General features: G+C 39.4%; 1 protein-coding gene across 1 annotated transcript in view; it reads left to right on the top strand.

Moving 5' to 3' along the window:
- LOC139745469 (ubiquitin carboxyl-terminal hydrolase 4-like) overlaps positions 1 to 20,136 on the top strand; it is a 39,198-nt gene extending 19,062 nt beyond the window's left edge. The window contains exons 7-22 of the mRNA XM_071655859.1: positions 1,001 to 1,173; positions 3,967 to 4,100; positions 4,941 to 5,099; positions 5,793 to 6,017; positions 6,693 to 6,776; positions 7,479 to 7,573; positions 9,089 to 9,160; positions 10,129 to 10,251; positions 11,194 to 11,270; positions 14,015 to 14,248; positions 14,984 to 15,054; positions 15,981 to 16,099; positions 16,955 to 17,104; positions 17,637 to 17,740; positions 18,742 to 18,830; positions 19,853 to 20,136. Coding sequence (XP_071511960.1) covers positions 1,001 to 1,173; positions 3,967 to 4,100; positions 4,941 to 5,099; positions 5,793 to 6,017; positions 6,693 to 6,776; positions 7,479 to 7,573; positions 9,089 to 9,160; positions 10,129 to 10,251; positions 11,194 to 11,270; positions 14,015 to 14,248; positions 14,984 to 15,054; positions 15,981 to 16,099; positions 16,955 to 17,104; positions 17,637 to 17,740; positions 18,742 to 18,830; positions 19,853 to 20,086 — 2,143 coding nt within the window. The 3' untranslated portion in view covers positions 20,087 to 20,136. The remainder of the gene's footprint in view (positions 1 to 1,000; positions 1,174 to 3,966; positions 4,101 to 4,940; positions 5,100 to 5,792; positions 6,018 to 6,692; positions 6,777 to 7,478; positions 7,574 to 9,088; positions 9,161 to 10,128; positions 10,252 to 11,193; positions 11,271 to 14,014; positions 14,249 to 14,983; positions 15,055 to 15,980; positions 16,100 to 16,954; positions 17,105 to 17,636; positions 17,741 to 18,741; positions 18,831 to 19,852) is intronic.
- Positions 20,137 to 25,377: the final 5,241 nt, after the last annotated feature.

Raw genomic sequence — 25,377 nt, 5'->3', positions numbered from 1 at the left:
ACATGTGGTAGAAGTCCCTTCACTACATTTTGTTGTAGAAGTTGGGAGCTCACAAGACCCAAGTCCTCGTGAAGGAGGATCGCCCAATTTTGCTCTCGATTTTTGGTGCGAGAACTGCTTGGGCATTCGATGGCAATTGAGCATTTGCTTCGCGATTTTTTAGAGACTTACCTTCTGATGTGGCAGTGTGACTGCCTTCATTACCAAATCAGCCAGTTTTTAAATTTGGCCCAAATAAGATCAGAATTTAAGTTAATATCAATTTTGGTACCAGGCTTTGAAAGAGTTTGGCTGTAGGGCATGGCATCCGGATCAATTCGGTTGTCAAAATGACCATAACCACAAGGGCAGAGTCAAGGCCACCCATACAGGGCAACGCAGTCAGTTTTGCCGGGAAGGAGTCTGACATGAGTATATCGTCGTCTGATGAGCTGCCGAAGGGGTTGGCTAGCTCGCTGAAGTCTTCGATGGGCGGGGCAGCGCCCCTGTCCCCGCGGACATGGCTCGCATGTCCGGACTAGTCGCCGGGAGGAGGAGCTCTCCTGCACCAGCGGGCATGGCTCGCATGCCGTTTGTCATTACAACGGTGTGCCGCCGCCCTATCCATGAAGCGGGAGAGTATCTCGGATAGATGAAAGGTTTCTTTAGTTGAGCTTCAAGGCGGCCTTCCATGCCCTGATCTCCCCGCGGGGATGGGGGTTGAGAGGTAGCGTCGTCTTCCCGATCACTAGACATTGGAGTTTGAGATGTATAATCAGGGAGGTGTCTCACCTCCCTGGTATAATTCACTGCCGTCACACTTGAAAAAGATGCTTGCTGCTCACTGACACGGGTATTTATAGCCAACTGGGACTGCTTGGAATTTTTACCTACTTTGAATTTCATTATGTGACTTCACTGCCTTAAACACCTGGGAAATGCTAACCTCTGAAGACTTATACGAGTATTACGTAATAGAATTGATCATGTCTGTGCCTATTTTGTTTTATTCTCCAACCAGTTCTTACAGCTATCCATCTTATAACAACAGCACCAGCGTAGACTATGGTCGCTCGGCCAAGCCGTCGGTCAAGGAAGGCCTGTGTGGTCTTAGTAATCTTGGCAACACATGCTTCATGAACTCCGCTCTCCAGTGCATGAGCAATGTACCACCTCTTACAAGATACTTCTTATGTGAGTATGTTTGCCTTCAAAAAAAAGTTTTTTTATGTTCCTACCTCAGTAATCCTGTGGGGAAAGAAAATTGATGTGCACTGTGTTGTTTATATTTATACCCCCGCCAAACGAAGTTTGAAGGGGGTATATAGGAATCAGCGGACGGTCGGTCGGGCGGTCGGTCCGTTGCAAATCTTGCGTCGCGAACTACTTCCTCAGTTTTCAACCGATTCCCATAAAACTTGGCACAGATGTGTGCCTTGGGTTGTAGATGTGCAAGACGTATTTTTTGACAGTACCCAAAAGTACGTTGCCATGGTAACGGCATATTATGGGCAAAAATGGGTACAAATCTTGCGTCGCGAACTACTTCCTCAGTTTTCAACCGATTCCCATAAAACTTGGCACAGATGTGTGCCTTGGGTTGTAGATGTGCAAGACGTATTTTTTGACAGTACCCAAAAGTATGTTGCCATGGTAACGGCATATTATGGGCAAAAATGGGTACAAATCTTGCGTCGCGAACTCCTCCCACAGTTTTTGATCAATTTTTATGAAATTAGGTACAGATGTTCATCTGAATATGTTAATGTGCAAGACACATATTTCCGCAGTGACAAAAAGTGCGTTGCCATGGTAACGGCATGTTACGGTCCGTTGCAAATCTTGCGTCGCGAACTACTTCCTCAGTTTTCAACCGATTCCCATAAAACTTGGCACAGATGTGTGCCTTGGGTTGTAGATGTGCAAGACGTATTTTTTGACAGTACCCAAAAGTACGTTGCCATGGTAACGGCATATTATGGGCAAAAATGGGTACAAATCTTGCGTCGCGAACTACTTCCTCAGTTTTCAACCGATTCCCATAAAACTTGGCACAGATGTGTGCCTTGGGTTGTAGATGTGCAAGACGTATTTTTTGACAGTACCCAAAAGTACGTTGCCATGGTAACGGCATATTATGGGCAAAAATGGGTACAAATCTTGCGTCGCGAACTCCTCCCACAGTTTTTGATCAATTTTTATGAAATTAGGTACAGATGTTCATCTGAATATGTTAATGTGCAAGACACATATTTCCGCAGTGACAAAAAGTGCGTTGCCATGGTAACGGCATGTTACGGTCCGTTGCAAATCTTGCGTCGCGAACTACTTCCTCAGTTTTCAACCGATTCCCATAAAACTTGGCACAGATGTGTGCCTTGGGTTGTAGATGTGCAAGACGTATTTTTTGACAGTACCCAAAAGTACGTTGCCATGGTAACGGCATATTATGGGCAAAAATGGGTACAAATCTTGCGTCGCGAACTACTTCCTCAGTTTTCAACCGATTCCCATAAAACTTGGCACAGATGTGTGCCTTGGGTTGTAGATGTGCAAGACGTATTTTTTGACAGTACCCAAAAGTACGTTGCCATGGTAACGGCATATTATGGGCAAAAATGGGTACAAATCTTGCGTCGCGAACTCCTCCCACAGTTTTTGATCAATTTTTATGAAATTAGGTACAGATGTTCATCTGAATATGTTAATGTGCAAGACACATATTTCCGCAGTGACAAAAAGTGCGTTGCCATGGTAACGGCATGTTATTGGTAAAATATAGGGCAAAATGCTTCATGGCAAAACTGCTTCATCAGTGTTCTTCCAATTCTCATGGAATTCATATTGAATGTTTGTCTTAGGATATAGGTCAGCATGACACATTTCTTGACAGTGACAAAAAGTATGTTGCCATGGTAACAGCTCACATATTATGAGCCAAAATGATGGAAAATTTTGTGTTGCAAACTACTTCCTCAGTTTTTGCCCAATTTCCATGAAACTTGGTACAGACGTGTGCCTTTGGTTGTAGATGTGTAAAACGCATTATTCGACAGTACCCGAAAGTACGTTGCCATGGTAACGGCATATTAATGGCAGAAGATCAAGGAAAGATCTTGCGGATTTAACTACTTCCTCAGTTTTTTGACCAAAGCTTATCAAATGTTGTTTTGACCAAAGCTTATCAAATGTTGTTTGACGGGGGTATAACCAGTCGCTGTAGCGACATTTCTAGTTTCCATTGAATTAAACCTTACATAGTTTATTTGCATTATGTATGTATAGGTGTCTCTCAAATATTCACCTGTTTCCTTGATATATTTAACATATTTAGAGAGTAAGGGCCTCTGTGGACTTTTTCCTCTACCTCATAATGGCCACAGCTTTTGTATTCTTTTCAGATATTTTATTTGATGCCCTACACAGTTTAAGGACCAGAAATATACATGTAATAGGAGTGTTTGATTAAAAATGAATTATATTCATCTTTATTTCCGTGTTAGGCATTTCCTTGTTTGAAAATGCTGTTATCAAAGTGAAAGTAATGTATAGTTCCAAAGATCAGTACCAATTGCAATCATTAGTATAATTGTTGTACTATTTTTGATTGACTAGACAACATTAGATATTGACAATACAGAGATTTATGAGGACATTTGTAGAGATTGGGAATGGTAACAATGACTTTTAAAAACTTCATGAATGATTTCATGCCTGTATGACTACCCTTTACCTTGTTCTAGGACCAGTTACTAGGTCCTTATACACTTTTAAATAACAAAATTGACAACTTTTTGAGATAATGTGATATTGTACTGGCATATGTTACAAACCAAACGAATGTGATATAAAACTGAATAAGATATATCACAAATCACAGTCTCAGCCCTCATTATTGAGTGACATATCTCTCTCCCACTTTGACTCTGTTGTTCTCTCTATCTCTATATCTCTGACATTTGTATATATTTCTCTTACTCAACACAGGTGAAGAGTACAAAGAAGAGTTAAACTTTAAAAATCCCCTTGGAATGCACGGTGAAATTGCCAAAGCCTATGCAGACTTGATCAAGCAGATTTGGTCGGGACACCACACTTACACAGTACCACGGAATTTCAAGGTGAGAAATCCCTTTCTAGTCTGGAGTTTGCTTTCACTTTCTAGTTGTAATAGATCTCTTTTCCGTCTCCTTTTCTGACTTTCTTCATATTTATTTCCTTTGCCCCCCCCCCCCCCCCCCCCCCCCCCCCCGACCTCCTGCCCCGGAAGTGACGTAAACATTCTGAAATGTATTGCATTTACTCTTTGAAACATACTTACATGATTAAGAGCTATGTAAACATACTCTTGGTATCGTTCAATATTTCCTTTCAAGTCAAATACTTGATGCATGGCCTTGCTCTTTTATTGTTGATTGTAATCGTCAAACTAATATAACTCTCCATTAATGCAAGCAATTTTCTTTCTGTTGTTGTTCTTCCTGTCTTGCCCAAGAGCCTCTTTGGGCAGTTACCAATCCTGTGACCGCAGTAAATCTTTCTTTTATCTTGTGTGTGTGTGTGTGTGTGTGTGTGTGTGTGTGTGTAAATTCATCATAAAAGAAGTCTTCAGATTGAAAATGTTTTGAATTCTGTATGTGCTCAGGCACTCAGCTTATATTGCCACCCTCCCCCTCCCCCCCCCCCCCCCCCCCCCAACAGCCTTACGAACTTGACCTAGGTGTGAAGTTAGCAAGCCCACTAAGTGTAGCAATGGGCATAGGTCATCACTGGTAGACCAAGGTGACACAATATGGATTAAGAGGATTAGGTAATCTCCGTTCATCGACAATTTGTGTCCAGATATCCATGCCACTTGGCAAAGAAAGCACTCCGTCTTGCTTGTCAATCTGCAAACAAAACACAGGATTAGATTATGCGGAAACTCCTATCATAGAAAATCATGATTGCTTCATTCACAGATGCAAGTGGGCAGATTTGCCCCCCAGTTTTCAGGCTACCAGCAGCACGACTCCCAAGAACTCCTAGCTTTCCTCTGTGATGGCCTCCATGAAGACCTGAACAGGATACACAAGAAGCCGTACATAGAATTGAAAGACAGCGACGGAAGGCCAGATGCGGTATGACAGAATTATTTATGTATTGCTACTAAGTGCTGTTGTAGAGTCCCAGTTTCATACTTGTCCAACATACAGTTTGCTAGAACTTGAGGAAATAATATGCAGACTCGATAAAAGTGCAGTCTTGTGTGTAGAGATGTAGCATACAGGATGCACTACTTAAAGTATTCCTTTTTTTTTTCTTAAAATATTTTTTTGATCTTCAACATTGTGAGTCAACAAATAATTGATGAATTAGCAACTGGCAAAAGTACTAGTATTGTCTCCTATAGCACAATGTGCTGTGTATCATCTCTAGGGTGTGGAAAACCCCAATTTTTTTCCCCACGTGAAAACTGATACTAGTATATCGCATTTCATCATCTTTGTTCCATGTCACAAATTCAGCCACTTGTGTTACTATATCAATCAAGAACAGCTTGTTGTGTTCATATTGAGTTCATTGTGTTCAGTAAAGTGATATTTATGTGAAAGAATGTCTTGGCGAAGTAGCATAGCTTCCAGTGTTTCCTTAGATACATCAGCATGTCGACTCGGTGAATATGCAGATGAATATGCACTTGTGACTAGTGGGACTGCTTTTTATGGCAACATAAGATTTTGAGGATCTCGTAGCATCAGCCCAACAACAGTCAGATTAATACCCACTGCCACTGGTATGCCTTGTGCCTTTTCTTTAATGTGAACATCCAGGTTGTTGCAGAGGAAGCGTGGGGCAACCACCTGAAGCGCAACGACTCCATCATCGTGGACCTCTTCCACGGCCAGTTCAAGTCCACGCTGGTCTGCCCCGAGTGCCAGAAGGTGTCCGTGACCTTTGACCCCTTCAGCTTCCTCAGCCTGCCCTTGCCGACGAAAAAGGAGCGGACCATGGAGGTGTTCCTCATTCGGCTGGAGCCCCATGCAAAGCCCCTACAGGTGAGGCCCATTTCCTGCATTAACTTTCCAATGATGGCATCAAGTGTTTTCAGTTTTTCTGTCAAACTGTAGAGTAGAGACTCTCAGATAGAGTCAAGCATGTCTGAATCAGAAATGATGCCACCAACCGTGTGAAATGCTGACTAACGTTGCATAGTCAGCACTGTTGCCACATACATAGTGTACGATTGTGCCAAATGTGACCAGACAGAAGGTGGATTTTTTTTTTTTGGATGAAACTAGACATTTTTGCACACTTGAAACTTTTGCAAGGAGACAAAATTCACAAACTTATAATGCGTGCAAAAGTGTATGTCTACACAACACATTGAATGCCACTGGCGATTTGTGAAAGTTTTATGCTGCCAAAAAGGCCATTGGCTTCAATTTGTTGAAAATTTGATGCCACTGAAACATTTCTGGTTTTACACTAAGTTACACATCATTACTTCCAATGTTTCGCCAAAGTGCCTGTTTGCACAAAAGCAAGATAACGTTAATAGAATGGGGGCAGGTGGAGTTTAACACAATTTTGCTACACTTTAGATGTGCAGAATATTTACACTGTGAACAGTGCTGTACTTGAAAACTCTAATATTGTTACCTTTTTCTTTTATTTTAGTTGTACATTTTTAATAAATTTCTATTCTATGTGTTATTTCACTCTTGTTGCAGATGAAGGTGATAGTACCCAAGCATGGCATGGTTTCTGATCTGTGCAAAGCAATATCAAAAATCACTGGTATATCACCTGACAAGGTAAGTGTGCTTGCTTGAGGTTATTCAGGCGACTCCCATTATTATGAAATCCATTGGACCAACAGTTTTCTTTTGTGGTATCAAACTTTTGTTATAGCTTAAGGATAAAGCACATATTATAAATAGACAATAATTTTGGGACCTGAATATTCTTTTGTTGTAACAAGAGTTTCATTATGACTGTGTGTGCTATAACGGGAGTGCAGTGCAGAATCCTTTCTTGAGAAGGTATATCTTCATGATCAATGTTTTGGCAACTATCGTGTAGGTTTCCTCCTTCCATTTTGAATAAGATTACAAAGGTAATAAAAAAGAGTCTTAAATGAATCTTTATGTTAATATTACAGTGATGAATTATGGATAATGTTCCAGAAATGCTGCTACAGACAAGTGGTGAATTGAAAGCAAGAGATTTTTTAGCAGAGGGGTAAAGTAATGTAACAGAGGGCAGACAAATTGAAGAACTCATACCTTAAGTGGTGGATTGTTAAACAATGTACTTTAGTAATTGTGAAGAAGTAACTGTGTGGTGGGATTTATTTGCTAACATAGCGGGAGAAGCTCAACTGTCTAGTGACTGCTATGCAGGAAGCCAACTTTAGTGGTCTATGGATGAGTAGACAGACAGCTTATCAGGGGTCTCATCGTAGAGTGACTACTACTTTTAAACATATCTGGACTCTCTGATTTCTGTTTGTGTAGATGGCAGTAACCGATGTCTACAACCATCGCTTTCACAAAGTGTTCACTCCCAGCGACAGGGTAGAGAGCATTACAGAGAGGGACGACATTTTTGTGTGAGTGCTTGATGTGACTTGTCACTGCTAAATCTTGACAAATTTTCCTAACAGTGATTTCATGATTGCAGAACTTCCAACGATATATTATTCATCCCACTACAAAGATGACAATAACAACAACATACAAGCAACATTGCAAGCAACATTGCAAAAAGTGGTGAGAAAGGTATCCACTAGATGACCATTGGTTGTAGAGAATTGGCTTTAGATGTTAGACGCAAGCAAGTTCGCAGGAGCATCTAGGCATTTAGACGTAATATCTCTGTTCAAAGCACCATGGTATCTGGTTTGTACAAGCTGAAAGATGAAAAATATTTTAATAAACTTGAGAATTGAAGTGGGATACAGGGTAATTAAAATACCAGAGATATGATATTATCTTGTAGAAAAAATATTTGTTTTATGATGCTAACAAATTGCATTATTTTAAATTGATTTTTTTTTTCACTTCAATGTGTGGGACTTTATCAGAGTAATGTGGTAACAGGCTTTATTTGTTTCTGTTTCTGTCTTGTGTCTCATATGTTGTTCAGTGTGTACATTGAAGTGAGCAACAATGATAAACTGCAGCAGTGTTCAAAGTAATTGTGTCCTGATAGAGGTATGCATTGCAGCCAGTCAATTTAATGATAATGACACATTCTGTAATGTCAATAGCCAAGGTAGCAGATATTCAGAATATGCAAATATTGCATTACCCAACACTCAGTGTACAGGTTATATTGGAACACACAAAACTGTTGAATGAAAAACAATCCATAGTTGCACCATATGGGTTACGCCAGTGCCCAAAACTGTGAAATGATACAGAAGTTTGCTATAAGCGAACATTATACATTTATCGGAGGAAACAAAGATAACGAGAAAAACATTTGAAACAAGCTGTGAGATGCTCCAAGAATGTCAAGAGTGACGCATAGTAATGTTTCATTGTATTCAAACCATCAGAGAGTGATACTGCAATGTACTGTAAAAGTGGTTTCTTTCGCGTACAGATACTTTCGCGGTTTCCATCGGTGCCGACTTTTTCGCGCGTGTTTAAATTCGTGGTCGGCAAAATCTGTGCATTCACAGTCGGCAAAAAATGTTTTAATTTGCACATGAAAACCAAAACTTTAATCCAATTATTGTTTTATTTATTAAATAGAAATTAGAATTTAATGCACAGGCTTACCTGAAATCCCGTCTCTCGAGTATTTTATGACATGTTTGTACCTACATTGCGCGGTATAGCTGTGTTTGTGTTGACCATCAATACACTCAATGCGCGGAATCTTTGTGTGTGCATGTGCGCAATAGCGTTGTAACAAGCAGCGAGTTCAAAACATTTTCGTGCGATGTTAAATTTGCGGTTCAACCTCAAAGCGCGAAAAGCGTGAAAATAAAACCACCGCGAAAGGAACCACTTTTACAGTAGGACAACTGCCATAAAATTTGTGTTGGGGTATAATGGAGGCACAGAATATATTCTGATCTCTTCTTCCTCTCCCTCTATCCCTCTCTTTGACCCAGATATGAGGTTCCTGTCAACAGTGCAGATGACCCAGATACTATCATCATCCCAGTCTATCTCAGAGAGAGGAAGTGAGTATACTGCAAGAAGAAAAACAAAGGTAGTAGTTTGCTTGTTTAGAGACAGAATTTTGTTGTTATCAGTCAGTAAGTGGGTCAAGGTCTTGCTTGCTTGTTTGCACTTTCTTGTATACAGAAATAGTCCTTGGTATTGTGATCAGAATAATGATTCAAAAGTTTCAGATCGTTGTACTTTTTTTTATGGAGGCAGGGGTAGGGCGGTGATGGAATATGTTATAGAGAACAGTAAATAAATTACAATGTTGCTTCAGGTTTCCCCCAGAAAATTTAGGTAGCTTGCAATGATAGAACCAGCTGTCATGCCCGTAGGAATTCAGTATAAAGAAACATCTCTTATTGTGATGACATGCAGCAGCAAAATTTGTACTGCACATGGAACTAATTGTAAATTTCACTTTTTAGCCACCACTTCAGGGCTCAACATTTAACTTTTTTTTTCATGGCGGCCCATTAATTCTGGCCTCTAAAATCTTTAAATCTGACATTTTGATGGCCCGAAAAAAGTTTAATGTAGGCTCGAAAGAAAAACAAGCGTAATGATCCATTTTGCATTTAAGTTGCCAGATTGTACCACCAAAAGATATCTTTTTCTAAGTTTGGTGGCCCAACATCAAGTTTTACTGGCCGTGGGCCACCGCTAATGTCGGGCACTGCGCTGTTGTTTATTTGCTGTATGTCATATGTACTATTATGCTGTATCCTAAAGTGGCAGAGCTGATGGGAATTGTCGTTGTCAGTGTGATGCCACTCTTTCATAATGGTCAAATAAACTGAAGCAGATATAGTGCTCTGCTGGTCAAGAGGACTTTGCTATTACTTTGCCTGTCTGTGTAACTCAATTTATTCTTCTCTAAACCTTGGTAATGTATGATGTGTCCTTGCATTTTGATGAGAGTGTTGGAAGAAGTTAATTTTGTTAAACATTGTGATGGTTTTTATTCTTCCTCGTATCTACCTAGCACCAAGACCTACAGCTATACGTCAAGCAGCTACACACTGTTTGGCCAGCCCATGCTGATCGCCGTGCCCCGAAAGCACACCACATACCAAGATCTCTATGAGATCATCATGAAAAAAATGAGGTGAGGCACACAGGAAAATTAGCAGAATAGACTTAGTTAGAATGTAATGATTGTTTGTAGGGGATCATTTCCAACAAGCCTCTTGTGTGCTTTTTACAATTCCTCCATTCAAAATGTATAAATTGTACCAAAGCAATTGCATTTTCATTTTTGTAAGTGTTATGTTTTGAAATGGAAAATGACTGACTGACTGACTGACTGACTGACTGACTGACTGACTGACTGACTGACTGACTCAATCAATCAATCAATCAATCAATCAATCAATCAATCAATCAATCAATCAATCAATCAATCAATCAATCAATCAATCAATCAATCAATCAATCAATCAATCAATCAATCAATCAATCAATCAATCAATCAATCAATCAATCAATCAATCAATCAATCAATCAATGAATGAATGAATGAACTGTCATGTTGGTCAGTATGATACCAAGCTTAACGCAGTCTTGTGACAGCAGACCATTTGTAATATCTTCCCATGGGTGGAACATTCTTACGGATATTGTCTGATATGGAAGAATATGTTTATGTAAACAAATGGCAAACAAAAGATACAGCCTTTAATGAAATTAGAGCATGCAACTTGGTTGCACAGTTGCACACATGAGGTGCTAAGACACTGAAGCATTGCATGGTTGTGCAATTAGCCTGTCATGCAGAGAAAATGGCTACCACAGAAAATTCAAATTGCACAGTCCAGCAAAAAAATGAACTGTCTGAACTGCTAACATTTGTCTGACAAGTAGACTTTACAAGAGTGGTGCTCCTCCAGTGCTCGAATATCTGCTGTGACTTTTCAAGAAATAGCTTTCACTTTAAAAAAGAAAAAAACTTAATTTTGATTGTCTTGTATGCAACACAATTGAGCAGACTTTACCGTAGATTGTATTCTGTATTTGCTCATGTCGTGTTTCCTTCGTGCTCTGTGTGCAGTCGATACGTCAAGAGACCAGACAGCGATGAGTGGTGGAAGGAGGATGAGGAGGGCAATGAAGTGGTAGAGAATGGAGGTGAGAACAACTTTCACCATGGTACTGGTTCTTAGAGTACACCTTAAAGGGATCGTGCGGTATGGGTTGAGACCTAATTTCGGGTTTCTAACATTTTTTTGGTGAAATAATGAGAAACCTCTTATGAGATATGAAAGAGCATGTACTTCTATGAGGAATTCAACGTTTATTTGATGAAAATTGGTTTTGAAATGGCTGAGATATCCAAAAAAGAGCGATTCTAATAAAGTGTGTCACCCACACTTTATTACAATCTGTTTTATTTTGTTTTTGGATGTTTCAGTCATTCCAAACCCGATTTTCATCAAATAAACTTGAATTCCTCTTAAAATGATATGCTTTGTACTACATCATAGATGTTTTCTTGGTATCTTGCAAAAAGTTAAAAGCCCAATTCTCATCACCACCAATACTGTACCATCCCTTTCACCCTTTAGCAACTGAAGGTTTCATACATAATTGCCTAATGTTCCCTGGAAGGTAAAGCAAATACTCTCATTTTGACAACATTCTAAATTATGAAAAATGGATCACTGCATGTTTTGTTTTGTTTTTTGTTTTTTTGAACTATGCTTATTTGAAAGCCTTTTAAGACTTTACCAAGGGACTTGTGTGTCACAGAAATAATTCCAACATACTTTTGTTAACCCTTTGACCTCTTTCAAATTATGTAATTATATATTTTATATGAAAACAATAAAAATAATGAAGAATAAAACTATACAAAAGCAGATGGGCAGTTTAGGGAGTAATCTGAAGGGCTGTTTCGGGCAGTTCAGTTACTTCAGTGGAATCCCATTATAACGAGATCGTCGGTTCCGGGTGATTTTTCTCATTATATGCAGATTCTTGTTGTATCCGAACACTTGTGGAAAATACACTTTTTATTTAAACATGCTCTTACATGCATCAAATAATATGACGACTTCATTTTGATGAACAGCAAAACAGGAAGTGCTACTCGAAAATGTAAGAGCATTCTCGCGATTATTACAGTCATCTTCTTTTTTTCCCCGACGCCTAATTGTTATCAAATGTTTTAGATTTGATATATAATCATGTCGTAAATGGGGCCTGCTTTTTGTTATCCGCATGCTAATCATTCTGCACATCTGAGAAGAGAGAGATCAAGGAAAATTTACGCAATTATAGGTAAGGTCATCGTGCTATCAACGCTGCGTTTAGCATAACTTGCATGGATGAAAGCTGCGACTAAAGTCCGAATTTATCTTTCGTTCCATGACAAATTATTGATATGATATAAATCACGTGTATTATGGTGAAAGTGAACATCACAATTTATACTCTCATTTTTTATTTCCTTCAAGGACACTGTGCCCAACATGCTATTTTCTCTCGCTATTACTGTAAAGTGCGATGCGCGAAATGCGTGATGACTTTTACTGCCAGAGCGCCATGTGCTGCCAGCTTGTTGCGAAGCACAAGGTCGAATGCGTGCTTTGCATGAATGTTTTACCCGACGAGATTGACGGGTGCATGCCGTTTATGAAAACAAAGACCAGTACCTGGTAACTGGTGAACTGAAATAGTATTTTGATTAGCTAGAGTTGAGTTAATTCAAAGTTTAGCTTACGACCTCATCATACTTTGATTTTGACATCTAATTCAATTTCTCTCATAATCAAAGTTACGTAAATGGGGAATCTAACTGAGCAGCTAATGTTTGCAAAAGTAGCGAATAATAGCAGATTTTAAATTCCGTTAGGGTTCGGTAACAGTTGCAATCAAACTCAAAAACAGTTTTCATTTTTGCAACCAGTTTTTCTTATCGCCAAAAAATGTTAAACATGTTCAAATTTCTCCCGAAACATTACTACAATTCGCATGTTCGTAAACATTTCCCGCTCACCTTAGATACTCCCTTTACGCATCTTCGGAAAGGTTAACTTAACATTTCGGATACAAAAATTGGAGATGTGCACCATTTAAGAACGCTAATTCAAATTGTAGCGTTTGGTGATAACATTTAGGCATATTCTTTAGCGAAAGCTACAGCTTCTAAATATTCTGATGCCGTTCCATCACGGCCCTCGGAAAGAGAACTTCATGAACTTGCGGCGTGTCACCTTGATTGCGTTCTCTTTGTCACTGGCAGATCTTAGTCTCTGCTTGCACGCAACGATAATTCAGACAATTCACGGAGATTTGACCTTTTCTGGTTTTAAGATAGCGTGTGATTTCTGTTGTTTCGTTCAATTTCAAATAAAAAAATTGAAAAAAAGTTGTCGTTATATCCGGACAAATTCATCTTTGTTTTTCTTTGTTTCTAGGCCCGAAAATTATCTCGCTATAACCGGAACTCCGAATCCCCATAGGCTAACACGCAAATTTATTTGAGACCGGACGATTTATCTCGTTATAAGCGGATTCTCGTTATATCCGATCTCGTTTTAACGGGATTCCCCTGTAATTGGTTAAAGATGTACTACAGAGTTATCACATCAACAGGTCCATCTTTGTTTACCTGACACAGACAATCACTCTGCATTGTTTCAGTGTTCAGTGAAATTAAGATTCAGTTGATATTTTGTGCAAAGTTGTCATTCCCAAACAATACATATAATGATTACTAGGGCTGTGGTATCAATAGGCGTACACTTAATTTAAAAAAAAAAAAAAAATTAACTGTGCTTCAATGCAAGTGTTTGTACATATGGAATTGGAATGAGGTTGTGAAGTGATTACACACCCCTTGGTTTGTATTCTTGGTTTGCTGTACCCAGAAACGGAGATGGATTCCGACTCGGATTCCAAGGAGTTGTACAGCTCTGGAGAGGACTCCACCCAGAATCACCGGGACAAAGAGGATGCACCCACCAAAGACAAGAAGATGAGCACGTCAAAGGTCAAGCCAGTGGACCACCGGTCATTACTCTTCAGGATGACCCTTGTCAACTCGTACGGGAGCGCTGAGCTGGCGCGGCTCAAGGACGACGCAACGCCACTCAGGTTCAGCCGTGAGTAGCTGCAGCAGGCGCAAACAGTTCCTCAGTTTCCTTTTTGTTCATGTCCTCTCCTCTAATTGTGAGGTAAAATTTGGTGAGATTTAGTGGCTCATTTTTAAGCACCCCAGGATGTGATGCAGGAATCCAACTTTTTTTCTTTTTTTTTGCAGTACTCTGTACCATTTTTTTTTTCTGTCTGTTTGGTTTTTGCCAAAAATACTGCAGATTTCAGTGAAAACATTGGTTTTTCCAAATTGTATTACTACACAATACTGTTGCAGGAAAAGTAAAATATTATTTTTCCATCAATGTATGACTTACATAATTTGCCCCACTTCATTACAAGAAAAATAACAAGGAAAATATGTTTTTTAAAGCATTAAAAGTAAGAAGACTGTGAAGGTTATATTGCCAAAGTCAGCTTCATACCCATTTTCTTCCTTTTATGCTCTCCGACTTTATATGGGTAACGTGATGACGCACCACTTATTACAGTTTGGTGGTTAGTCGTAATGCCATCTCGTGTGATATGACAAATATTGCCTTGTCCATCGTTGAAATATAAAACATGAACAGTACCTTGGAAGTTATTTTTCCCCTCTGGACCAAATACAGTATATAAATATAATCTTTTGGGGAAAATTGCACCTCTATAAAGGCAATATCTGTATAATACTGCACCCAATTTTTTAACCATTATTGATTCACAAGATATGACCGCTTGCTGATTGTTTCATTTTCTTGCAGATCGTACGTATATAGCTATAGACTGGAAAGAGAAAGCGAAGGAGAAATTCTACAGTGAATCAAAAGCAGAGGTTAGTCATTGGAAATCAGTGTGGCTGAACTTTTTGTTTTTAAATCAAGGTGCAAGATGAATTGGCATGTTTTGAAAAGTGGAGTCAAAGTTGAAATAAATGTTGCATGGTTCAGGAATGGGAGGTTATGAGAATCAGTCAGATAAATTGAAGATTGCTGGTATATTGAGCATGTCGTGGTTTACTTTCTTCCCTTTAAAACCTCGAGAACGAACTGCGGTTGTCAGCCGTGCAATTTTGTTTGAGCAAAAATGGATAGCGCATGGCTGACTTCACCCATTTCCATTAACTCCCGTGTTAAACTCACATTTGACTCGAAGTTTTTGTTCCATTGCACGGCTCTGATGTCACAATAAACAAACATTTGTCACGCGCACTCAACTATTACAAGCGCGAACTTTTGTCACTCATTTTTGTTAACAACTTCAATCGATCGGTTTCGCGTTCATACATAACATGGTGACTGTGCGGCAACTCATTCGTCTTTCACAGAGAATGGTTGCCATTTCTGTGCTAAATTCAGGAATCTGTATAGACCACATCTGTTGACGTTCGAGGTGTTGTATAAAACAAATAGTGTATGGTCTTTACTCATGCAGTGGAACAGGATTTTGCACTCGGTGAAAGATCTTTCACCTTGTGCGAAATCTTGTACCATTGCACTCGTGACCATTCGCTATTTGTTTACTGTGAAAGTGGATATATTAGTGTGAGTAATTTTTCGTGCTCAGCTGTGTAAGATGAGTTTCGCATGTTTTTAAATTCCGCAAAATCAAGACATGAACTACTGGAACATGTAGCAAGCAAAATATTCACATGCTTTTATTTTTGCGCTATTTTCTGGTTGCGCAAAATGCACAAAAATTTCAACACCGTGAAAATTTCCGCGTTACCAGTACCACACTCAATCCATTCTCCCCTCACAGGACCTGGAAACCCATGAGAGTATGACTCAACGTAGCGTGTCAAGGAAGCAACAGGTGGACCTGAGTGAGTGTCTCAACCTCTTCCTAACCAAGGAGGTCTTGGAGAAGGAAGACTCGTGGTGAGTAGATAGACAGACGGGGCCTTCCATGGGGGGGTTCATAAAGCTGTTTTTAAAGTTACGAACGACTTAAGAACGACTGGTGATCCATTCTTGTGCTGAATTATTGAAATTCTGATATGTATAGCACATCAGAATCGATCACCAGTCGTTCTTAGTCGTTCGTAACTTTAAGAACAGCTTTATGAAACACCCCCCTTGTCACATATCAACCTTGTATGTGACCTGTCAGTGCGAAAGGTCTGATGAACAGGGTTCCTGCGCTCATGGAAAACCTGGAAAAGTCATAGAGTTTTGAAAATGTTTCTCCAGGTCTGGAAAAGTCACGGAAAATGCAAAATTGTAGATGTATCATGAAAAGCCATGGAAATTTAGAAATTTGTATATTTTTCGCCTTTTAGTTAAATTCTTCCTTCTTTTTTTTTGTGATGTAATTTTGTTTTGAGGAAAACATGCTATTGAATAAAATCAGACTAAGCCATTCGCTACAGACAGTGTTGGGGTGATATGATGGTACACACTGTCATTTTACATGGACACTATTATCTAATAGTAGATTTTTGTTGATCTGCCAATATCTTAGGTTTTCTTGAAGTTACAGCCCAGAAAAGGTCTAGAATTTTAACATGGAAAAAGTCATGGAAAAGTCATGGAATTTATTTACGTAAAAGGTGCAGGAACGCTGCCATATTGTTAATATTGTTATCATTCTAATTCTTGTTTGTCTTGTCATGTGTTGGATAATGTCGGTGATGAATGAAAAAACTTGCTCCAAAGGAATAATGCTTCATTGCAACATGATGTGAATCATACATATGTGATGAACTCTATTTCTGTTCGTGGTCCTCTCTGCAGGTACTGTCCAGCCTGCAAGAAACACCAGGAGGCCACCAAGAAGTTTGACCTGTGGAAGCTACCCAAAGTACTCATCATCCACCTCAAGCGTTTCTCCTATAACCGATTCCTCCGCGACAAGCTCGATACCATGGTCACCTTTCCCACGGAGTGAGTTCTTGTTTGTGTGTTTATTTTTGGAGGGGGACTCCACTGTTACTCTTGCAATAGCCTTCTTTACTTGTTTGAATCTTTTCAACCAATTCATTCAATCATAATTGGCTCTCTTGTAGGCCAAAATGCTGGAATTATCATGAAGGAGCTTCCGTTTGCAATGAACTACAACAGCATGTCCATGCTATGTCTTGTTTACATGCCTTTATGTCTAATCTGAAAGCACACTTGTTCAATGCTTGTTTCAAGTAGAACATGCACTTGAGAGTTATTATGTTTTGGGTATTTTGTTATTTTATTCTTGGGAGAGATAATGTCTGGCTGGATGTACACATGTATAAAATTCAATTTTGACACACACAAAAAAAGAATCATATTCAGCACATGATGATGTCGCTTTGCCTCAAAGTCTTGAACTTCCTACAAACTCTCAGAATGATTATAGGATGTTCATGGCAACTTCACGCATGGTTTCTTACCTATCTCTCTGTAAATCTTATTTTCCTGTCTCCTAATCTCTCTTCTCCAGGAATCTAGATATGTCCAATTTTGTCCAATGTCCAAATAGTGGTCCCTACGTGTACGACCTTGTGGCAGTAAGCAATCACTACGGAGGAATGGGCGGGGGACACTGTAAGTATGATGGACTCCTCATGCAGCGTTGCCTTGATGCAATGTACTGTAAACGCCGAATATTTCACGAGGTTTTAATTTTCGCAAATTTTGGGAGTCAGGTGCTATTCGCGAAATTAAAGACACGCGAAAATATGGACTCTGATCCCGATGTGAATGTACATTTCTCTGTTCCGTACAGGACTCCACAATCGCGAATTTAACCACTCGTGAAATTGGCGGGAATTCCCAATTCGTGAAAATTTAGACTCACGAAATGTGGCGTATACATTAGTTTGTAGGAACTGCTAGGGCACAGTGAATAAGACCACAAACTATTGTTCACCAGGTCCCTGGTTCGAGTCTAGTGGTTGCCACGGTTGTGCCCCATGGCAATACGCTCTATCCTCATTGCATAGTCATCCGGAGGGGACCTTAATCGCTCGGTTTTGTACTTGCTTGCTTATAAAAGCATTAGCTGTTTCCGTAGCAGTCACATAATGTTATGAAGCAAATGAATTCAGCACGGGGCTGGCCATAAAGAGCATTCTCTTCAGTACAAGGAGCAAGGGAAGCTTTGTCTTGTTGTTTGGGTACTTAGAAATATGATCATACTTGCTGTATTTCTTTTTGTATCATTTTATGAACCTTGTTCAGGCAAGATTATAGAATAGGGCAGCCTGCAGAACTTTTACACTACCATGGTAGCAGCAGGGAACCAACCAATCATACATGACCATTCTTTTATTTTTTTCTACCATGCGGCAATAATTAGCACAGAGTTGAAACAAGTAACTGATTGTGGGTTATTTATTGGTGGAAATAACATTGTGTTACTACTTGTTCGAGGAAAATGGAAAAATATCTTGTAGGTAAGCAAACCATTTCAGAGGGTTTGATCAACAAAGGTGGCAGAAAGAATGTAGGTCTCGAACAGTGATTATTTACGTCAGTAAAAAGGTAAATTGTCAGTCAGTGGAAAAAAACCTCTATTCTTTCTTCTTTTCTCCCACCCACTGTAGACACTGCATACGCCCAGAATGCATGCACACAAAATTGGTACTATTTTGACGACAGCTCTGTGTCAGATGCTAGCAGAGACCAAGTGGAGGTAAGTTCACTCAGTATTCAAGATTTTAGCAGTGCAAGTAAAGCCCGCCGCATGCTATACAACTCACGACTGTACGACCTTAAGACCATAAGACCCAGTCGTACGACCTGCCAACGCACACTATACAACTTACCTTACGAGTAGGCATACGACTGTTCTGTCTGCAGTACATTTACCAATGAGTATTAAAGTGCAGACAATGCGCACTGCGTACGCTTGCATTTTGCTGTATCTTGATTGGCTGAAAGCCCACGACCGGTCGTGGAAATTCAACATGTCAAATCTCTACGACTGGCGCTGAGACCCAGTCGTACGACTGGAAACTGGCAAGACTGGTGACGTCACACTTCTGGTCATACGGTCATTAGACCGGTCGGATCGTATCATGTGCGACGAGCTTTAGATTAAAGTGATGATTTCTTGTCCTCATCATTTGCAGAGTTTGACATGGATCATTACGGCATACTGCCTTGTGCTTACAATTGCCTTTTATTTTGATTACGCTTTGATGTTATGATGTAAGGTCATCCTCTGGCCATGTTACAGATTTTGTTGTCCCTTTCTATTTTATTGACTTGTTCTCTCATAGCATTCATAATCAAATTGTATGCACATTTAAGGAGTTAGCATTCATAATCAAATTGTATGCACATTTAAGGAGTTAGCATTCATAATCAAATTGTATGCACATTTAAGAAGAAGAAGAGATATAGCCATGTGCACAATCGTCAGTCACTACACTCACTGTAATTGGCAAAACAATTATGAGCCTGTCAGTGTTTTTTTTTTTTTACTATTATAAAGGGGGTTGCACAGCAGTTGGCACCAACACAATCATGAACTATTGGATTTTGTTATGATGTGGTAATGCAGCCATTGTGATTACACGTTTCTCTCTCAGCTTCCGATGTGATTCTTCGTGCATTAATTAAAGAACAATGTACTTAGTATTCTGAAGTTGCATCAGTGCAAGTTTTACTTGGGAAATGCCTTAATGTACGCTCATTTTCTCTCTCACGTAGTCCAAGGCAGCGTACGTCCTTTTCTACCTCCAGAAAGACAGTATTGAAGAGTTCAACAGTTCTCTGTCACAAACCATCGCGAGGCGGGGCAAGGAGATGGAGGAGAACGGGGAAGATGAGAATGAGGTTGCCACGGATACCAGCGAGAGGAAGCTGCGAAGTCATACGGGGGCGAGGAGTAAACGGCATAATGCTGGACTTTCCGACAGCGAGGAGGAGATGGAAACGAATTGATGAAACTTACCTGAACCATCGAATTGACCTACACCCCTCCTCTCTGCCATTACTGCAAAACGTCATGTCTGTTCGTCACTTCCGTGCTGGGCCTGGAAAGTGGATTGAAGCGGAAGTTTGGGACTTTTTTTTCCGCTCCTGAGCTACAACAGTTGTCTTCATTGGCGTTGAATAAAGAGCAACAACAAGAGTTTCTAGGAAAGGGGGCATCACAAAGGAACACCAAGATGCATGCACCTCGGTAGTTTGGAATATATGTGTTGCATTGCTAGATTCTAGCGAACAGTATGCTTCTTTTTTCTTTCTTTTATTGTGGAACAGAGGAAAGCCATTGTTGGGGGGAGGGGGATAACACTCATCAAGCCCATTGATCAGTCTGTGGCTAATGCAAGAAACTCAATCAAACGCACTAATTGCTTGTACAACGTCCAGTGATTTGCTGCTTACTGGACGAAAGGGCAAGTGTATCAGATGTCAACGTCCCCTTCGTGGTGAAATGATATGTATATGTATGCTCTTGATAGAAATGATTGCAATCCTGTTGGAATAACCCAAATTTGTTTCATTTTTAGTTTGATTTGATGTCAAAGTTCATAACACGTGGCAAAGAGAAGAGCATGGGGCTCTTGTTTGAGGAGTGTAATAAGCGGCAGGGAGAAGTAGAGAACTGATGTGTAGAAGACAGTATGCATTCATGTATAATGTGTGTGTGAGACCTGTTCTACCAGAGAGAGAGAATAGCTGTGGGGTTTTACCCACCTCATCATTGCAGTAATGTTTACTTGAGTGGAGAATGCATGTCTAATTTATTACTTAGTCTGTACATGAATATTTTTCATGAGAAAAAGCACAATGTCCCAATCTTAAGCATGAAGTTTAAGTGTATATCATATATATATATATATTATTTTTTTCTAGGAAATGCCCTTTTATCAGTACAGTTTATTTCACACCAAGAACACTCTTCATGTAAGATGAGTACAGTAGTATCATTATTACGTATTGTAAGGAAGATAAAAATAATAATAGAGACATCGATACTGTCGTTTCTATATAAAGTGTAGAGCAAGCAAACCACCAAAACTGTAACATCTTTAGTCCCTTCAAAGCAAAATGCATATTCCAATCTACTGGATGTTGGGAAATATATTTTACATATACTTACAAATACAAGGGACGTAGCGCAGACCAAGATGTGTAAAATCTTGCATAATACTTGCAAATAAGGTGGAGGTTAACATTAGTACAGGAATGCCTATGAATGCTTACTGACCTGCCCAGTAATAAGCTAATCAAAAAAGGAGTAAGAATGCAGAGTATTGAGTCAAGCCTCACCGAGTCAAGTCATGTTTGCTCCCTCCCATCATCTTGACTCAACGTTCAAGTTTAACTTTTGTTGAGAGTTTCCCGCTCACTGTTAACCGACAATAAAATTTCTGACTGGTGGAATGAATTTAATACAGATGGTTTATGAACTGCTTCTTTTTTTATCCTTTTTTCTTTCTGTTTTGTTTTTGTTTTTGTTTTTTTAGGGGGGCTGTCAAGGGATAGAGAACATAAGGGTCTTCACAACTTCATCAGCTTTTGTGGGGGCAGCTAGATTATCTAACGCATTACTCTGACAATATAACAATGCATGATATCATGTGAAATATGTGTTCAGTGTGAGCAGCAGCATACCGCTATTGAGGATTGCGAGACCCTCTATGTCCAGTACATACGATGCTTCTTGGCACAAGAACAGTGTGAAATGGGGCGGCAAATGCTACCAGCTATGCCACGGTCCCCTCTGTACTCTTCAAACCTACCTCTGTTGCATGTTTTCATTTCACCCTAAGAGTTTAACTCCTTCATTACCACTACTAGTCTCTCTGTGTGTGTTGATGGCATTGTAGGGATGCTGGTCTGGGGAAGGGTTAGGATGTACAGCGAGGCATCCTTCACACAGGTTAATGCACTTTTTCCAATGTAGATGAATTACTCTTCAGTGAGACATGAGAAGTTCAATTAGTTCATGTTGTTTGGCTGTAACATCCTACAATTTAAATCTGTTATGGAACATGGCATTGCCTCATCTCCAGGCTTTCCAGTGTGACTATAAAGTGCTCTGATGCAAGATTAACTCATTGTAACATGGGAAAAAAGATAAGATGGTACATGCAGACTTCAGTGTGTGATCATAGTATTCTCAATTAGTATATCAATATGCTTTCTAAAGATCTAATACTGAAAGGAATGCTAAAATTGAATTCCTTGCTAATTATTTTTGTGCATGTCCCAGGTTATTGATTGTAATCATTGCTTTTTGATGAACACCAGAAGCACAAATTACAAGATTTTTTTTATTTTATTATGATGATTATTTATGCCTGACCAGAAAAGTGAACTATTATAAACAGGTCTGAATTTGCATCAAAATTACGTATCGCAGTTGAAACAAGCTTGAATATTCGATCAGAAACGCAGGGGTTGTTTGATGTTGTGAAACCCAGTCTTATAACACAGACTACATTGTGATTTCAAACTGTCTACTGTGATGTCCATTCATTTGAAGTATTGTCCACATTCTGCTGCATGTACTGCAATGTGCCCTTGTGGTTTTCTGCTTAAAAATCGTGTAGAACTATTTGTCATCAAGCAATCTGAAGAAAACTTTGTTCTGGATACAGTGGATGTCAGCATTAGTAGCATTTATACCCTTTTTGCCATTGGTACTACTATTCAGTGAAAAGACACACAAGATTTATCCCTACAGGAGTTTTATCTACAATACATCAGTTTGTGCAACCAAAATCGACTCTCGCTGTTCGCTCTTCTCGAATGCTGTGCTGCCCAATTCCTGATGAGCCTTGAATGTCAGTACAAGTTGCATTAAGACCCACGTGGATACCACGTCTCTGTGAGGAGGAACCATTTTTCCTCTGTCAAAGATGAAAAAAGTGCTGATCAATTTTAATACATGTTTGCATAGCTCATATTTACCCATTCATGTGGTAACATGATGATATTCTTGCAACATAAAAATTGGATGCAATTCACATTACCAGTCCTACGCTTTGTATGTTATCCTCCCTCTGGAGTCAAGTGTATGACTTTAAAAAAAAAAGGAAGAAGAAAAGAATGAAATATTGAATAAAGAACTAAATATTAGCCAATACTTGAAAGACTGAAATTATGAAGGTACACATTTTGTAATGGAATTATAGTCTTCATATATCAATGTTACCCATTTTGGAGATTATTAGCAAATCACTCCAATTTGCACAGTTACTGCCAAACATTTCAATTCCAAATCATTGATGTGCGCACTGGCTTGGATTCACAGTATCTGATACGTTTACTACTTCACTGTGGACTGTCCATGAGAAATCCTGTGCAAAACTGATGTTGCAAACTTTCTAGGCCCAGTTGCAAACAGATGCGATCATAATGGCGACTCACAATTATGCATTACATTACAATTCAAACCAACTTTTTCCTGCCTAACTCTGATTGTGTTGGCCATGCTGTAGAAGTTTTCTCATTGCTTCACTATCAAATATTCTTGAAACTTCTTTTTTTTTGGGGGGGGGGGGGGGAGGGGGAAGGGTTTGAATCATTTTATTTCATACTTTTGCAAAGGGTGTTTCAGAGAAGAAATCTTAATGTATTGCTGCATCTTGTCCTACCAAGTTACTGGCTATGTGTCACTCAGGTATTTAGCTCTGAAGAAAGCAGTTCAAATGCAACTTCAACAAGAATTGAATATGTTTAGTAACTGGAGGGAATAAGTTATCAATACAGACGTTCGGGTTCACAACCTTTGCTATGAAGGTATCCAAGAATTAGTAAGTGAAGCAGTGTAGTACTGTTAGTACTGTGAGTCATCATGTAAGAATGGCCTGAGTGTACAGTGCTCGTAACCAGCAGCAAAACATTACAACCGCTGCAGGAATGGAAAGTTGGACACCTGTAATGATGTATTAAAGCTTTTGGAGCATCCTTTGCCAGATCAGCCTAAATCTTGAGTTAGCAAAATAAAAAATGAAATAATAAAAATGATAATAACTTGGAAAATATATAGCATTTACAGTCCTTCATGGTATTGCTCAGAAATTTAATCCTAATGCTTCAGGCATTCCCCCCCCCCCCCAAAAAAAAAAGACAGAGGTTTGGGACTGTGCTACATTGGAAGTAAGTTTGCCCCCCCCCCCCCCCCCATATCACAGTGCACTATAACAAGGTATGATCAAGAGTACAGTATATTGATTTTCGGTGTCAAATGGTCAAGTGTGACATAACAGGGGAATATTTACTTATGTCACCACATATCTATGCCAAATGTTCTTTCAGAACTTATTTATTCTTTGTCAGACAAATAAATCCTTTCTTCGGTAATTGCCTCACAAACACAAAAAGTAAAGTGAGAATATTTCCTCCTCATTTCTTGATAAGAAAGCTGTGCTGTCCACCGCCATCTTACTTTCATTGATAATGTAAGCTGCTTCCCATGTACTATACAGCTGTTTGTGACCATCATAGATATCCAGTGGAATTTGTTGGTGATAGGTAACATGTGGTACATGCAAGAAATTTGAATAAGCTGTGTTGTAAACTTGCAAAGCACATTTTTTTTCAGAGCCCATGCATTAACTCGCAACACTTGCATATATTTGTACTACTACCACTGGTGCATTGTCATTTCTTACATTGTAAAATCATTAAAGGTGGCTAAAATTCATTGGCATCGCAAATTAACCTCTTGTAAGCAGAATACAGTGTATTTCACAGTACAGTGTCACTTCACTCTATTTATTTGTTTACATGTAAAAAAAAATGGATTAAATAAAAGAAATATAAGTGCAATTAAATGATCAACTGGGTAGCTCATTAAGACAAACCTGAGATTCTAGTCCGTTGCAGTGATCTTCTGTTCTCTCCGGCTTCACTGTTTCATTTATTTGACATACATGTAGATTTCAGTGTGCTTGTGTTGTACAGTTGTTGTTAGTCCCACATATTCGTAGTCCAGTTTGTAGTTGCTCCCAAAAGTAATCGTTAGGCCTACTTGTGTTGGTCACTAATCAAAAGGATCATCAGCACCATGAGTCTTGGGTCCTACTCAATTTGTCGGTCATCAATTTGTCCGTCTTTCAGCCCATGGGCATAGTCTTTGTACTGGGGAACCCTGTTAAAACAAACTTTGGGGACCAATGAAATTTCTTTGTTTTTGAATACAGGGATGCCAGTTTTCAGGCGAAAACCTCGATGCAAGCCCTGCTGGTAGCAGAGTGTCAAAGTTCAGACCCTTT

This window comes from Diadema antillarum, unplaced genomic scaffold (genome assembly GCF_040938485.1).
Source record: "Diadema antillarum isolate AM-2024a unplaced genomic scaffold, OU_Dant_1.0 seq00001269_RagTag, whole genome shotgun sequence".
Lineage (NCBI taxonomy): Eukaryota > Metazoa > Echinodermata > Echinoidea > Diadematoida > Diadematidae > Diadema > Diadema antillarum.
Note: the sequence above shows the minus strand (reverse complement) of the source record. Positions and strands in the feature narration are given on the sequence as shown.